Here is an 18,143-nt window from a genome sequence, read left to right on the forward strand (position 1 = left end):
GATCTTTTGAATTCTCTGTGCGGTAAGCAATGGTGCCAACGCTCAGGGTCCACTAGCGTAAGGAAACTTTTACTCACAGAAACTTTAACGTGATTATAAAACTGTAGACCATTTTGAGATAGTGTCTTGGCAAGAGAGAATGTAATATTAAATGGGAAATGGGAAGAGGGAAAGAAGAGGAGAGAAAGGAAGAGAGATAGATTAGCCCACCTGGTTCGTCAGGGTGGGGTTAACTAGTCCCGGCCAGCTCAGTTGGATTGCTGTCTAAGAGAGAGACAAAAAGAGGAAGAGAGAGAGAGGTGGAGAAAGTGACTCCCACTCAGCTGGGAGAAGGATAGAAATCACGGGTCCTGCTTTGGACTCTGCTGATGGGGGACAGTCCAGGTGTCTCACTCGGCCAGCGGGGGTGTTCTGGTGAAGAGAGAGAGAAAAAAGCTCCAGAGGCACGTGCAAGCCCCTCTTTATTGTCTCCGGTTTCCACCCTTCTGGACACCTGTCCCTCCAGGATTGGCTGGTTGCCCCTGTTGCCAGAGGTCAGAGGCCATCTGTCACCCCAGCTTCAATTTTAGGAGTGGCTGAGACATTGCTTAACCAGGGACAGTCTCCAGAGGTGGTGCTGCCAGGTCACTAAGGGTGTGGACCAGTGGTCCAAGCATCTGCACTAGCTGAGCTGCCCATTTGCATCTTCGGCTTTCTGCCTGCTCTCTTGGCCATCCGGAACAAGGAATCATCACTTGTGAGGACTGCTCCTAGGAAGAATGGGTGATTCTCAGGCCTGTCCCTGTTCATCCTTCCTGCCCAACAGTCCAATTAGTCTGTTTCTGATACCTAATCTTGTGCTTCTTTTCCTTTATGGCCTCTTACAGCCACTTGTATCCATTCTTAGGGCCCCAGCAAAACCAAATGGAGCAAACTGACCTCTTGAGGGCTGTTCTGGTTCTTTCCTTACTGTTCCCCAACTTGTTTCCCAGTTCTGCAACATGCAGGGGGCACTTTTTTCCTTTCAGGAGGACCATGCAAGAGCCTGTGGGGGCTGCTTGTGTAGATCAGGGAGAGCAATTGCTACAGATAGGAGGCAAAGATGTGGCTATAAGCAAGCTACCTAAGGCACGGAAGATGCCTCAGCAAGTGGACGTGGTGGGTATCACCCAAAATAAACAGTAGATGCAAAAAAAGGGAGAACTAGAACTGGGGGTATTGTGGTTGGAGAGGAGAGAAAAAGGAAGTGACCCATGTCATCCTGGCTCTGTGCCCTTGAGCTGCCCTGTGCCTGCTGCAGAATTGACTTTTGCTGCTGCCCCCCTTCCAAAGGATGAAGTCAGAATAAGTTAATTTGTTTTCATTTGGGGGATAGAGAGATTCAGTTTTATCGAGGCAGCTCTGAAGTTTGAGTTGGCTCTGAATTCTGTCCTCTTCTCTGCCTCTGCTGCAGAGAGTGTTCAGAAGTATGGAGCATTGCCATGAGGCACTTACACCGCTGAGATACCGAATTGCTGCTGCAGCTACATGCATCTCTGATAACCTCCACCACCCGGGCACTCTTACAGATTCTGTTCTGCCATATTGTTTTTCCCTGTGTCAGTCAGGTGGGAATAGGTTTAAAGTCATCTTTTGATCTCTACTATATACCATAGTCTTGTTCTAGTCATAGCACAGCTGAGACAGAAAATGTGCCATTGTCTGAACAATAATGAAACACTAAGCACATGAAAAACCTATTAGTGTTTCATGGACCGTAGCTGTCATATCATTTGCTCTGAATTCCTTCCATATGGCCATGACAAAGGTTGAAGGTTGAGTTTCTTGACACTTAGAATGTTTTAGCTATTCCTTGGACAAAAATCTGTCAAGCATACTGAAGCATCTAAAGGGATGTATTTATTTCTGTAAGTAATATATTAGATAGAATTAGTGTTGATAAGCTTGGTCTTGAGAGAGAAAAGCACGGTATTAGAATCCTGTGGGGTTTTCTTTCCTGGTAAATGTTAGACAAATGTATCTTTTTTGTAAACTTCTCTTTTTCTGCTTCTGGTTTTAGTATCTCCTCATTCTAAACAAGGCTGCCCCAGATCTTTCTCAATGTTTATATGTTTTGCAATTCATTTTTTCATGTATAACAATACACAATATGATAGTATTTATTTATTTATTACTGTGTAGTAGTATTTACTGTATAGTAATTACTGATTAGTAAATACTGAGAGTATTTTATTATAAACTATGTGTTAATGTAATTTCCATGAGTGAATATAAAAATGCCCTCTGTGTATTTCTCATGTAATAGAAAACCAAGCTGAGAATTTACTGTTCTCGTTAGTTTTCCTCTCTACTCCTGGTCATGTTTGTCATTCAACAGATGTAAATCTGTTTTATGGTCAGATCTGAAATTTTTTACTATCTTAATAATGAAAACTTTAGGAATTCTCCCTGAAGAGTTTCCTTCACGGGTTTGATGCTTATGAATTGCAGTGGCAGATCTGCAATTCTGCTAGGCAAAAGATCAACATTATTCATACTGATATCCAAAGGTGTTTGTCCCATACATCATTTATGTGGGTTAAATTCTGTTGGAAGAAAGCTTTTAATGGATAATGATCTTCTGGCTTTGTGCAAACACCGTTGATAACTGTTGTGGTAGTAACCAATAACAATTTCTACTTTCAGAGTACTTGTAAAGAGTTCTCTGATTGGTGTCCTCGTATCTGTGGTCCCTTGTGTCCTAGTCAGGATGAACTGCAAATCTTTCAGAGCAGTGTAATTTCTGCTATTTCATTGACTATGGGGAAGGCATTTTACTTGTCTTATTCAGTGATTAATTGTTGCATTTTTCATTTAACTAACTGTCACATAAAAAGTCATATGTCTTTTCAGAGTTATCTGTTTATAGAACACGAACATTTTTACAAGAAAAGTCATTTCCTTGCAGTGTTGCGTTTTTTTCCCCCCATAGTTCTTCCATCTTTATTTTGGCACTTTCATCTCTGTTCACCAGTTTCCTTACATTGTTTTTCTGTCAGGGCCTGCAATTTCTCAGTTAAATTTGTGTGAGCTTTGTCTATAGCTATTTTGAATCCATGAAGAGATCCTGTCTCTCTCATAAGCTAATGTATCTTTCTGTCTTTCACATGAAGTCATGTCATTATATGGCACAGAAACTCACTTCTATGCTTTTAGTTTGCTCTGGTGAATTGTGATCTGGTAAACAGTGACCAGGCAAACCTGAAATTTATGCTGTCAAAATAAAGTCGTTTAGCAATACAGGTTTCATAAGCAAAATATGTCTTATTTGATTATTTGTATTTCTGCTTTGTAAGTTTTATTGTAAATCAATTTAATATTTAGATCTGAATTAAATGAAAATATTTACAGATTGTCCACTTATTTATCACAAATTGCTTTATGTTTCTGAAATAGAGGTGCCACAGTAAGCAGATTAGAAATGCCATTTGCAGAGTTTTGTTTTCAAATGGTAATTTTCAACTCAAGCAGATCTGTTGTCCAGCTTTGTAAATTTTAGAAGGCTGCTAAAGCTAGATCCAAGGGCCCTGGACAGTAGGAGACAAAAAGTTAGAGCCTCAATACTGGTACAGCCAGCTGAGGATGTAAAGGTAGCAGATCTGTGGTTCTGAAAATGACATCACTCTGCACAGGAAGGATGCTGTGTTTCTCTCTTCATACTTCTTACGTGAAAGTGACCCGCAAATATATGCTTTACTGTCAAGTTGTTAGCAAAAATCATGATACAGTAATTAAAACTTTCCTAAGATTAAAAAGGAGGATGAATAAATACGGCCTACCGTTTGATATTCCGAAGCCATTCCTGTAATTCGTAACCAGTGGTGAAATACAGAACAAAATAGATAAGTGCTGTGAAAAGAAGGCCCACAGAAGGATTTATATTTTCCTTCTTCCCCACATTCCAACTGTTCTCCTTTATGAAATGACAGGTTTACAGACTGCAGAGGGAAAGACATTTCTCTGAAGTTGCACATAATATGATTAAACCAAAATGGGACTGCACAAGCCAAGCCATGATTCACAACAAGTTACCTGTCAAGAGGGCGCTTATAGCTGAGGCAGGAGTCCCTTAGACTTCTCCAAATTGCTTGGCAAACCTTGTAGCCAACAGAATTGCTAAACTGACAGTAGTGCTGTGGCTCTTAGCTGACTGAGGTGTAAGTGGGTGTTATGAGTTGCCCCTAATTCCTGGAGATTTAATATAAAGTTAATTCAAAACTGTTGCAACGCTTTAACTAGTGACTCATGGTCACTTCTAACTTAACTAGTTTCATATTCTGTTATCCATTCTTCCCACCAAATTATCTTTGAATCTCCGTCAATGCAGCGGCTTTCCTGCACAATCCAAAGCATTTTGTTCCTCGCAGAATGATTTCGTTCATACAGTGTGTAGAGTATAAGCTGTAAACAATGTTTCATTCTCATATAATTAGGATTTTAAGTCTCTACTAAGGAAAAAAGCCTACATTAATTTTTCTTTGCTTGTGATTCTCTTTACAACTCTGATCTTGGAACATATTGCTGATGGTGCCATGGGGTTTTTCACTTGAGGAGGAAAATTGTTTAATAGCCAATAGCTGTTTTCCCAAAATAGTCTAAGTAGATGGGGCGGAGGGGAGTGGTGGAGATGGGGGTGGAGGGAGTAATCAGTGCACCCAAATAAGGCTGTCTCCTTGCAGACAGAAACAGTCCTTTTCAAAGAGGTAGACTGTAGCATAAATAACAATGATCTGAACTAACTTTGGTAATGTAAACATTGGTGTGAAATGACAGCAGTCCCATCCATACTGCGTTCAAACAAAGGTAGACACATCTCAGTCTGGATTAAATAAAAAGCTGTCTGTTTCTAATGTGGTTTGGCTAGCCAGTGAAAACCGTAGCGTTTTGACCTGTTTGCAAGGCAGGCTCTGGTGGACAAGAGAAAGTATTTATCCACTATGGTTTCTGTATGTTTGCTTTGATCAGTGCTAGCTGGGCATGTTGTGACAGAAATCCCTTTTTTCTGCATTCAGGCATAAACGCTGTTTGCAGATTTTTTTTCAAAGAACTTTTTATTTGGCCTAAGTTCTGGTCTTGATGTAATCATCTGTCCTGAACATCATCTCTCATTGTCCTGGAAATAATTATTTCCAGCATTTTCTATGCAAAACAGAAAACAAAGAACTCATAGATAGACCAGGCACCTCTTCTGTATTGCCTTTCTGCTGATTTTTGTCTTAATAGACCATGTTTTCTTGAGTACTTCAAAATATTTCTCATCACTTGCCCTCAGAACTGACCCGGTGACCTGAGAATCAAGAAAATGTCATGTTAGTGACTGCTAATTAGTGGATCCAGAGAGCTTCTTCTCCTGGCCTTTCAACCTTCCAGAGGCAGCAACAAAAGCTGTCACATGTATCATACAAAGAAAACAAGCATTTGCAATGTTTGGGTTTGGTTTGGTTTGGTTTTTTTCCTAGGCTGTAGATAGTATCACAAGCTGAGTTGAGACTACAGATGAATTTGTAGGTTAGAAGGATATTAACCTGTGATAGAGTATTTGCATTTATTTCTACTTTTCCATGCATTATATACTGCATCTGTTACCCAGTTCTCATTGAATGCAAGTGAATGTGTTAGTATGCCGCACTGGAAAAGGAAAAGGAAAAAAGAGTGAACCTTTATTTCTTTTCGGTTTTTTTTTTTTTTTTTTTGTTCTTACCATCTTTTTTTTTTAACTGCTTCAAAATGTGTTAAATATTTCTGAAAGGGAATATTTTAATGCTCAGTTTTTAATGTTCAGTATACAGTCCAAGCTTAACTTACTTTTTTGTGTGTTTATTAAACAAACTTGTTAACAGAAGATTCAGCCATACTTCCCATTAATCATTGTACTTCTGAGGTTCGTGAGTCATCATAGGTTTTTTGGGACCTCCTACTAGAATGACCATGGTAAAATGTGAGACACAGACATGTCACAGAACTGTTTATGCGAGTAACATTTATCTCCTTTTAATTATTTATTATTTTCAGGTCTTCAAAGTAGAGGTACTAATGAATGGAAGAAAACATTTTGTGGAGAAGAGGTATAGTGAATTCCATGCACTTCATAAAAAGGTAATGACCTCTTTCTTTATAAGATATGACTTTGTTTTATCATAGGTGTGATGTTTTCCTCTCTCCTGAAATTGTTACTATATATGATTTACCTTAAATACATCTTGTGATTTGTGTCTCTGAAAATGAGTTCCCAACTAACTCAGTTTCTTCTCATTTGTGGAAGGGGATGATGACTTCTCAGATGTTACTAACTCTCCTTTTCTTTTTGGTTATTGCTTACGTGCTGTATTGCTAAAATGCTGTCTGTAGTACATTTTTTTTTCTTCCTGTAAAATCACAAAATAAGACACATTTTGGGGTTTTATCCGATTAGGCAAATTATTTGTTAGTTTTACAAATTGTGTTGCTAACCTGCCCTGTGTAAAGCTGAGGAAACGCCTTGTATACAACACGAGACCTGAAAAAGACTGGGTAGACCATCTCACTCTGCTGCTTTTCACGTAATGAATGTTATATAAAATACCTGCTAAGCTTGTCTGCTATGTCATCTTATTAATATATATGAGACCTCAATACTTTCAAGATCGGTTATCCACTAATTGTTCCTTAAGTTGTTTTGATCACTGTTAAAGGAAATGTACGATTTCTCCTCTCCAAACTGAAATGGATGCTGCTATACGGTTGTGCAGCTGAAAGGCAAGTTTTACATTTTTTCTGCCTTACAGAGGCCAAGTTTTTGGAGGAGAATTCTGGAAAAGCATTGCAACCCATTGCCAGTGGTGAGGATGCAATGAAGAGCTTCAGTCCTTCCTTCCTACAACCTGGGTCAGCTTAATGTGTGTTGATTTGTAGCTCTCAGTGGCAGTGGAGTGTGTGCACACTCAACTGCTTTGATTGGTGCTGCAGTATGGAAAAGCTTCCCATGCAAGTGGCAGAAAGGAGCACAGGTGTTTACAGCTCCTGCCAGTGCAGTGGCAGAGGAGCTTACCCTCACCAGCATGTTTGGTGGTGGACATGAATCATCTCAGAAATCATCTCATTAAGGGAAGCAGCATTATCCTGGTGGCAGGGAGGATGGATTTTGCCAGCCTGTATGATACATGGTTATAAGCAAACCTGGGTCAACAAAAGGCAGCTATTCACCCATCTGTGTGACCAGTCACCAGCCAGATGTGGCCCCATTCGCTACAACCCTTTGAGCTCTGCCCTTCAGCTCATGCTTCATGTAGCGCACCGTGAACCTGCTCATGCCACAGCTGGACAACTTGTCCAGAAGGATACTGTGAGGGTCAGTATCAAACACCTTCCTAAAATCCAGAAAAACTACATCCACAACCTTTCCTTTATCCACACGGGGTGCGACCCTATCATAGAATAGTATCAAATTAAACAGAAATTCCCTGCTCTGAACCCATGTTGACTGTGCCTGATGATTGCATTATTCTTTAAATGCCTTTCAGTAGTATCGTATGATCTTCTCCATAATTTTTCAAGGAATGTAGCTAGTCTAACAAGTCCGTGGTTTCCTGACTCATTCCTCTTGACTGTATAAATTGGACTAACATTGGTTAGCTTCCAGTCAGTGGGGACATCCCCAGACTCCCAAGACCTTTGGTAGGTGAATGAGATGCTGTAACATCCTCTAGCTCCTTTAGTACCCTGGGATGAATCCCACCAGGCCTGTGGACTTGTGCATATTCAGCTGACACAGCTGGTCTCTTACAATTTCAGTGTCCACAAATGGAAAGTCACTGTCCCCACAGTCATGGTCCTCTGACTCGGGGAACCAGGCAGGCTAAGGTTTGTCAGCGTTATTAAAGACTGAGGCAAAAAAGGCACTGAGTGCCTCCACTTTTTCTTCTTGCCTTTCTCATTGTCTAATTTCACTGTGATTTCTGGAGTTGCAGAATTACTCCACATGAAATTCGTGAATGACTGCAGTCTCACTCTCAGATTTGTCTCCTTTACACTGCTTCCTCTACAGTAACTTCCTTCACAGACATTTCTCCTTAGAACACCAGAAAAACCATAAATGATGGTTCCTTTCTCTCCCTCCAGAAATATCAACAATATAGTAAAAACCCAGGTATTCTAAGCAGATGCTTTGCAACACTCTTGAATTTGTTTCATCTTACTCCTCAGCTGCTTGCTCTCTGTTTATATGATTCTGCAAATAATATAAACATAACATAAACATAATTCTGTGATAGTGACTTTTCTTTATTTGTTCTCTGCACAGATGTGAAGCACCCAGCATATTTCAGCCACAATATTCCTCTTTTCTTAAGTTTTACTTTTTAAAAATTCTAGTAAACATGGTTGAACAGCTCATGTTCTGAACCTTTCTTAGTGCTTGCAGTATGACAGCACTAAGTGCTTTCAGTGTGACTTTACTTTCAGTATGACAGAAATCCTGGAGAAAGCATTCCCTGGTGATACAGTACGCAGTTTCACCCTTTCTTCACTCTGTTTTGTGTTAGATCAGAAAAACTCAATGTCCTTAAAGTAGGGTGTGTATTTGAACAGTTTTTACTGGAGAAGAATATTTTGAACTTGTCCCTTGATTGTTCTTTATGAACAATTCGTTCACATCCTATGACACTATTTATACTCAGGTCGAGATACCGGTTTGCTTTCAGCGTGCCAATAGGGTATCTCTTCCTCTTTAATTTAAAATGTAAGTTTCACTCTAAATTGCTGTGAGTACATGGCATTTGGAAAGGTATCTTTGGACTTACTGCATATTCAAGGTGCCCTTAGTGCTGGAGAAGTCTGTAGTGAGCAGGAGAAACAAAGCTTCTGTAGAGAGCAACTGTGGTATAAAATGGGAATAGAGGCTGAAGGGAAGGTTTTGCCTTTTGGTGAAGAAGGACACGCTCCACTGGCATCGAATGGAGGAAGGAGGATTCCATTGCTCATATAGGACATTTTTCATTCATCAGAATGTCAGTTAATGTGGGTTGGTTTTTTTTTTTCTTTTTTAAATACAGCCAGTTGCCATGACCATGGCTGGATTTGTCTTCTTCCTGGGTTCAACTTTTCTTACTTTCCACTTGCGTAAAAAAGGGAAGCCTCACTTCCTGTGCAGTCTGTCTGTAGAAGAAAAGGTTTAAATTCTTTTCCAGACTGCCATTCTATACCAGAAGTACAATTTGGTCCTACGACAGAAACCAGCCCCTTGCTGCTGACTTTTTTATATTGGTTTGCTCAGTCCATTATACTTTTCCCTGGCTGTAAACAGCAAACCAGGCCTTTCAGGCTATGCACCGTTCACATTACAGTATTGTGTTCAAGTCTGAACAAAAGTTTTATTTTCCTCATATGGAGAGTTTTTTAGAAAGAATTAAGTTCTTTAACATAGTTAAAAGTAGAACCATTTATTCACATTTATTTCCTAATTCCTTTTTATAGTTGATTTCTTTACATTTTAAAATATTGGTAGTACTTTTTAAGCACTAGAATGCTAGCAGGTGAGAGCGTTAAAACTCCTGCAGTAAAATCTGCAAAAATCTTAAGTTCTACACATCTTGGTTTGCAGGTTGTTTGTAGTTTTAGGATAATTAGTGTACACTCAAAATCACATTGTCTTTGCAAACTTGACCAAATAATACTTTACTTGATAATTTGAGCCATCTTTCAGTCTTGCAGAAAATAGAGACTACATTATGTCAAATAGGCATTAGGTCAATGGCATTATGGACAGGAAAGTATTATGGACAATAATTGTCCTCAGATAAATATTTCTGGAATGGGGTCAGTTCTGAAGCAATATAGCTAACACATACATAGATTTGCTTAATATTCTTCAACATGGTAATAATTATTTGTTGCACAATATTATTGGACTATGGTAGGCATAAGAAAGTGGGCTTGTAGTTTATTCTGTGTACATTTGTATAGCATGTACTTCATACCTACACACAGTACCTTGCTTGCACATTTAAGCAATTGTGGTTTGGATGTTTTAGGTAACAGGACTGCAGAGCACAGAAGGATTGTTAATCATCAGATCAGGTACCAGCCATAGAGTATTTATCTTGTAAGCAGCTAGGCCTTGGTGGACACTTGTATTGTTTCAGATTTGTCTCCCCTCATCTGGAGCATTGTTCTCATTTGTTACTCATCTGCAGGTGCTGGCATAGCTCACAACATCTGTGACCACCTTCAACATTCTTGATCAATTTAGAGGAAAAACCAGGCATTTATATTCTGGCTTTAAAATCACTCAGTAAAACTAGTTTTGGTGGGTTGTTTTTCTCACTTCACGTTTAATTGTAATTTAACACTGTTAAGAAATAAGTTGCAAAATGTTTCCAGAGCAATTGAGGTTTCCTTGCTGCACCTTTGTTACTTGTGATTGTAGAGATGTTATATGTTGGCATTGCTTTTTCCTATAGTGGCATCTCAGCAAGCGCAAAGATGAAATGTAAATTCTCAATCTCCCGTGGGTACGCATGTCAAAGTCAATTTTGAGTTTCTTTCCTTACATTCCTTGCCTCAGATTTACTCAGAGGCAATATCCAACAGAAAGAATGTCTAATGTCACCTTCCGTTAAAATGCAAGAGTTTATTCCCATTATTATTTTTGCTTCATAGTTTTGAGGAAAATGATAATATTTTTCGGGTTTGAAAAAATACATTGCTCCAGCAAGAGGATTCTTAGTGTTGTCAGAATGTATGTTTGTGTCCGATTATATGCACTCATGTATGCACAGACACATATTAAAATATATATAAAAGCTTTCCTGTGGGAATTTTTAGAGGAATGGTTACAGAGCTGTCTCGGAGATACATCCGTGGCAATCTTGCTATTTCTCTGTATAAGATATGAAACACAAATGTCAATCTGTGGTGCAATCTGAGAGCACAGATATTTTGGTCTCTTGACTGACCCTCTCTCCAGAGAAATGGTTAGCTCCCCGCTGTGCTTCTCCCACCTGTTCATAGTTGCCTGAATGTAGAGTTAGAAATTGTTGCCACATGTAGCAAGGTACTATCTGAGTACATCACAGTGACGTACATCCCAGGTTGACTAACAGGCAACTTGTTTCATGTACTGTCATATAGTTGTTGCAGTTTTGTTTTAAGGCTGTTAGTCACATACGTTGTCGGTAGGGGTCCTCTTCACTGTCCAGGGCAGCTAGACGTGGAGATTTTTAAATGCATTGTGTAGGTGTGAAGCCTGCTCTTACTTCAGTGGGCTGATGGTGAGTAACTTCATTGCTGGGCTGTTTATGCGTGGTTCCTTCACCTGTACTGTCCCATCTCTAACATAAACATATTTACTTTAAAGGGACACTATTATACTTTGTTTCTCTGTGCATGTCTTTTTGTTTCAGCTCAAGAAGTTCATAAGAACTCCAGAGATCCCTTCAAAGCATGTGAGAAACTGGGTCCCCAAGGTCCTGGAGCAGCGACGGCAAGGCTTGGAGTTGTACTTGCAGGTGAGTTTCAGCATGCAGAAGTGGCATTACTTTTCAGAATGGTAGCATCCAAAGCATATGATGGTATGAAGTGGGTTGTTTTACTGATAGGCAATTTTAGAGGTGCAAAATGAGCTGGATAATTCCGTTCGCTTAGCAAGACTAGCAGCTAAAAATCAAGACTGTTCTGCATTTTTTTTCCTGATTCTGGCAAAACCTGCTGACGGACTTTGGCAAATCTACTAGCACCTTATTTTTCTGTGCCTCAAATGGGGAAAACAGTGTTATTTCTTACAGTGTTGTTCTGTTCTGACAGTACCAATCAGAAGTGTTGCACAAGTGATACAAGGTGGCTTTACTTAACGCACCTCTGTTTAGACAGACTAAAGAAGAATCAGCTCATCAAATTCATATCCCTCTATTGTACGTGCCTGTATCTGAATTGTTCATCTAGTTGAAATAGGCACCTGCCATCCCATATTCAGTTGGTTTGAAAACTTGCATTTAAAGTCACTGATTCTACCTATTTTGCTGCAGACTGTAAAAGGAGTCCTCAGGAATGACTCAGACATATAGATATCTAAATATACCAGTATAAATCACAGCCTTTTTTAATAAATGGAATTTCTACTCTCACCACGGTTGCTTTGTAAATGTCCTCCGGTGCAGTTCGACAGTGGTTTCTCTGGTGATGAAGCCCTACTAAGGTGTCCCTCTAGACATGTTCCCAGTTCAGTCTGCCTTCAGCTGTACTGATGCAGATGCTGTTTTATTGAAGGCGAACATAGAAATGATCTGAGACAAAAGGTGGTTGTTTTGGGAGGAAGGCAAGAGTGAAAGTATTCTATTTTTACTCAGATTGGGGTAGTAAAAATAGTACAAATTTTAAGAGATCTAATTTGTGTCATCACCCACAGTTGCAGTGGAACATCTGGAAGCATGGTGAACTGCAACATAATGGACAGTGAGATGCATTCATAGAAAGTAGATGGTAACTTGCACCACTCAGGAACCTCCCTGATTTTCAGGAAGGTTTGTAAAAGAAAACTGTTTAAGGAGGAGAACAGAATTATAGTCTGACATGAGATAAAATTACTTCTGACATTAAGCTTTTAAAAAGAAATTTGGATATAAGGAAACACGGATTTTTTTCTGAGACATAGAGAATATTTCAGGCAACACTTCTTTTTTGTTTGTTTTTAAATATTTAGTATTGTTAATTTCAAAAATGTAATAATTTTTTCTTGTTTGCTTTATGATATTTATAGCATATTTGGCATCCAAAAATTACATTTATTGTGTAGGTGAGAAAACATTGCTGTTTGGTTTTGAAAAGGAATAGGGTCTTTTTGGTTTTGACGGCTTTCAGCACATCTTGATTCATCATCAGGATATTTTCCTCTTGCCGCCATTTATCATGAACCTTTTATTCTCTTCTGATTCTCATACAACTGTCTTTTGGACAGTATCACTACAAAGGCACCTGTACTCATTTCTCCTAAGAGGCTGATTTTGTTGAAAAGATAACGGGGGTAAGTTGGTTAGGTCTTTTTAATAGCTGATGAACTTTAAAAGAACATCTCCCCCTACTGGAGGAGTTAGTCAAATCTTGTTCTTGTACAGTCTTGTACATTTAATCAACTTTCCCCCTCTTCTATCACCATTGGCTATCACAGGTACGTGCAAATGTTTAGGTTAGAAGGGACTGCTGGATGTCATCTGCTTAAAACATGACAAGCCTCTAACTTGTGTCCATCCTAATGTGCATACTAAATTAAAACAGGAACAAAAGTCATTAGTATTCTTGTCAAAGTCATTATTTATGTTTCTGCTAACAGAAAGCAGAACTAATAATCAGTAAAATTTTAACTTTTAACATAATGAGAACCTGATTTTAGACAATTAAATGTTCATATTTAGGCACTTCAGTTATCAGAAGGTTTATAATACTGCGAAGCATTTTCCAAGACATAGTGTAGGAACATGCTAAATTTCAGAAGATATGATCAATTTGTAATTTAACACCATATGTATAAAATATTGCAAATGTATTTTCAGGTGATACTAATGAGAATTAATTTGTAAGAACAATTTGGCTACTACCTCGCTAGTCAGTGGTGGTATGCGCAGCTGGTAAACTATTACGGAGTCACGGTAGTTATTAACTGTTCTTTCAGAATGAGCCGGAATCTCATGCAGAGATTGAGCATTTACACAAACATTACATTCAGGTAATTTGTTTTATGCTATACATATGCATTTCTCATCATTGCAATTTGCACCTTGAAAACCTGTGCAGGCAAGAAGTAACGTGCCGTGTGGATAGCAGTCAAATACAGACCTGTGTCTGACACGGCCTAATCATATCAGGTCTTAATATTTTTAGATAAGTACTCTTGTGTAGTTAAATGCAGATAAAAATAGTGGTATGAAATTAGATTAATAAAATCAGTCTCTATAAAGTAGTACAAAGCAAGAAATTCCCGTCTGAGCTGGAAGGTGCTGCAGTTGCCAGTATCTTGTTGCTTCTTCGTGACCTTTTCATGATGAAACTGTCCTCTTTCAGCACAGGGTTTTTGTTTCAGGAGCTCAGAAGCATTATATCTTTCTGAAGAATAGCAAAATTATGAATAAGCCAAATATTACTAAATTATGAGATACAAATAGTAATTTTCTTAAATTTATCAGTATCCCCTATCAGGATATTGATCACATGGCTTATTTTTGTCTTGTTTTTGAAAGGTTGAGTGGGATTTTTTCCTATTATAATAGACCAATTTTCATGGGATCGTGAAAGAATGATTGACTGATATTCTTTTTAAGTGACTTTCCTATTTTGCAAGTTTGACTGGAATTTACAGCTTTCGTTTTTAATACTGTGAAACAATTGACTAGTAACCACTAGTGTGTGTAGTAATTTAACTGCAGGTATAGTAACAGTACAGAGCCCTTGTGAATACTGAGACTTGTGACTGACAAGAGGAAAGAAGGATTATGTTTAATTTATTAATGAGGAAACAGATGCAAAGATAAGTGAATGACAGTGTGGCCACAAACATTTAAACAAATTAGTATGACACAATAAGCTATTGAACCTCTGCTGATCCATGGTAACTGCTGCTGTGCATGGTCTTAACCTACGGCACACAGGGCTTAAGCTGATCTGGTTTGGTGTTCATTAAATAGGGCAATGCCTGTTACTGACAGTGTAAGAGGACTAAACCAGCTCTAATTACTTCGTGCTGCTATCAACTAAGAGTGGCATAGATCAATTAGTGTCTGGTATAAATTCTGACTGTACTTACTTGTGTATCTGAGCTTGTGGTTTGTAATACAGCAGAGATGAGAATCCAGGTGGTTTTGATTTAAAATTTGTAACATAAATCAATGGATTACATTATTGCTGACTCTCTGACTGCAGCAAGATTTGAACTTACCTGTGATTTGTTTATGGTTATGAAATGTCTTCTTTTGACATGCTTCCTGAAGAGTCTGGTGTTGAGAAAAGGTAGAAGATACAGATTTGAAGCAGCTGATTGTGTAGGGATTTGAGAAGGGCTGCCAACTGGATGTGCAATGAAAGCCACAGACTTCTGATAGTGTGTTGATGAGCCTAGAGATACATGTTTGCTTGAAAGTACCGGAAGGCGAATGTAAGTGTGGAGGATGATAGGGCAGACTGTCAGCCAGCATTGTAGCTTTTGGGTGGCACCTGTTTGGGTTTTTTTAATCCACTGTATAATCTTGGACTGACTGTTAATCACAAAACAATACGGAAATATAATCTGCTTTGGAATTGTGTTTAAAGGAGATATAGATCACTTGAAATGCTCCCTTTTGCACAGTTATTGTTGTGTAAGAGTTCAGTAAGACATCTTGTGGATGGATCAACTGAACAGGTAGTTGGGGTTTTATTCTGGACATTGTTAGGATTCCTAAGGGCCACACTGAGGGACCTTATCTAAATGATTATCGAAGCAGCTGCAGCCGCATTGTCAATCTGATCAGTATTTTTTACAAACAGATTTTATATTATGTACTCTTGGAGGAGCAGATTTTATGGAGCTTATTTCCAGTGAATTGGTAATGGGGAAGAATTTGATCTAGCCACCTGCTCTCTACTGATTTGGAGTTAGGTCATATCCTTGTCCCAGTAAGCTGACACTGGATGTTATTGCCATCCAGTCTCCATGCCCCAGGGACTTGCCCTTTGACAGGTGTGCCTTTTAAAGTTCAATGGAATAGATATTTTCAAACCCCCTTGGGCAGAAGAAATCTCATCGTTTGCTGATATCATCAGTCCAACAAGATATAACAGGCATTGTTAACAGACTTGTGGCACCCACACCTCAGCATGAGGCTGTGTAACTGCTGCTAGTCTTCACTGAAGTGATTTGGTTATGGAGAGAGATTTTGGAGGAGGACCATACTATTTATGAACTTCAGAATAGTAACTCATTTCTTACTGCCTGGGTGACCTGAATAAATTCTTCTTGTGACTGGCAAGACTCTAATGTAAAACAGAGGGCTGTAAACCTTCTGAACTTCTCTGTATGTATGCAGGGTCTGTATGTGCATACGTCTCTAACCAGAGTTAATATGTAGTGCTAATATTTCTCTCTCGACTGAGGTCAAGAGAACATGCTTGCCTTTTATTTACTCTTGAACTTTTTACAAAGAGAACAGTTCTGATTCCTGGAGATAAGATTGGTTAAAGTGCTGTTTGGCTGTGAGACTTGAAGGCTTGATGAACCTCAACATTCCAGCAGTTTCAGGAATCCAAATCTTCAAAATGAATTATGGAGTTTATGAAACTAGACTAGAGATTTGTTTTCCATTTAAGGAAATGATATGGACATCTGAGAAGCACTTTGACCTATATTTCAGTATTCTTCAAAATGCAATTCTCTTTAAAAATATTTTAATTACTAGCTCTTCCTGAAAAAGATGAATAAAACCATATCTGTTATGATTTTGCTTTTAAAAAAGTAGAATCCAATCCTATACTCCTTAGCTGTCTTAGTTTCCAGCAGGGTAGAGTTACGAAAACAGTGGATGGAGTGATGAATAATGCTTTATGAGTAAGTTCATCAGAAATATAACGAAGAAAATCACACACTATCATATTGCATTTTTTAACTCTTTATTGGCAAGCAGTTCAAAAGCAACTACAAAAAAGTAAGGACAAATTACCTACTTCTGCAGTTAGTGATTGCAGAAGGAAAACTATATTACTGAATACCTGGTCCAAGATGTTGTTTCTTCATGGACCATGATAATTTTCTTTAATTACGTCAGTAATTGTTGATATGAAATTCCTTGTGGTAAAGTTAAAATAAATAAATAAATGCCCTTTTCTGCCTGGACGACAGGCATGAACAAATCAGTAAATCTGCTTGGCAGAGTCCCTTGGAGGCAGCCCTGAACGGCAAAGGAATCCAGAAAAGCTGGACAATCCTTAAGGGAGAAATCTTTAAGGCACAAGAACAAGCCCTCCCAGTATGCCATGAGATGAGCTGGTGAGGCAGAAGAGCTGGCTAGACAGAGAGCTTTGGTTGGAACTCAGGAAGAAAAGGAAAGTCTACAGCCTGTGGGAGAAGGTTCAGGCCACTCAGGAAGAATACAAGGACTTTGCAGGTCTGTGCAGGGAGAAAATGAGAATGGCTAAAGCTCAGCTAGAACTTAATCTGGCCACTGCCATAAGAGATAATAAAAAATGTTTTTATAAATACATTGATTTATAAAGACAGCCAAAGGAAGGCTAAGGAGAATCTCCATCCTTTGCTGGATGTGGGGCGAAAACACAGTGACCAAGGATGAGGAAAAGGCTGAGGTACTGAATGCTGCCTTTGCCTCAGTCTTCAATGATGAGACCAGTTGTTCTCTGAGTGCCCACCTCCTTGAACCATAAATCAGAGATGGGGAGCAGAATGAAGGCCCGCTAATCCAAGAGGAAACGGTCAGTGAACTATTGCACTGCTATATGTACACAAGTCCATGGGGCTGGATGGGATCCGCCAAAGGGTTCTGAGGATACCGAGGGCGCTGGCAGAAGTGCTGACCAAGCCACTTTCCATCATTTACCAGCAGTCTGGCTATACTGGGGAGGTACTAATTGAGGTTAACCAATCTGACACCCATCTACAAGAAAGGCCTGAAGGAGGATCCAGGGAACTACAGGTCTGTTAGTCTGACCTTGGTGCCAGGGAACATTATGGAGCAGATCATCTTGAGTGTCATCACGCAACATTTACAGGACAACCAAGTGATCAGGCCCAGTCAGCTGCTATATGTACACAAGTCCATGGGGCTGGATGGGATCCGCCAAAGGGTTCTGAGGATACCGAGGGCGCTGGCAGAAGTGCTGACCAAGCCACTTTCCATCATTTACCAGCAGTCTGGCTATACTGGGGAGGTACTAATTGAGGTTAACCAATCTGACACCCATCTACAAGAAAGGCCTGAAGGAGGATCCAGGGAACTACAGGTCTGTTAGTCTGACCTTGGTGCCAGGGAACATTATGGAGCAGATCATCTTGAGTGTCATCACGCAACATTTACAGGACAACCAAGTGATCAGGCCCAGTCAGCATGGGTTTATAAAAGGCAGGTCCTGCATGACTGACCTGATCTCCTTCTATGACAAGGTGAGCTTGTCATCCA

General features: G+C 39.3%; 1 protein-coding gene across 1 annotated transcript in view; it reads left to right on the forward strand.

The window, feature by feature from the left end:
* Positions 1–6,030: 6,030 nt before the first annotated feature.
* Positions 6,031–18,143, forward strand: part of SNX24 (sorting nexin 24) — a gene marked incomplete at its 5' end in the record, with an annotated part of 44,011 nt that continues 31,898 nt past the window's right edge. The window contains 2 exons of the mRNA XM_010135802.1: positions 6,031–6,114; positions 11,397–11,501. Coding sequence (XP_010134104.1) covers positions 6,031–6,114; positions 11,397–11,501 — 189 coding nt within the window. The remainder of the gene's footprint in view (positions 6,115–11,396; positions 11,502–18,143) is intronic.

This window comes from Buceros rhinoceros, unplaced genomic scaffold (genome assembly GCF_000710305.1).
Source record: "Buceros rhinoceros silvestris isolate BGI_N320 unplaced genomic scaffold, ASM71030v1 scaffold6590, whole genome shotgun sequence".
Lineage (NCBI taxonomy): Eukaryota > Metazoa > Chordata > Aves > Bucerotiformes > Bucerotidae > Buceros > Buceros rhinoceros.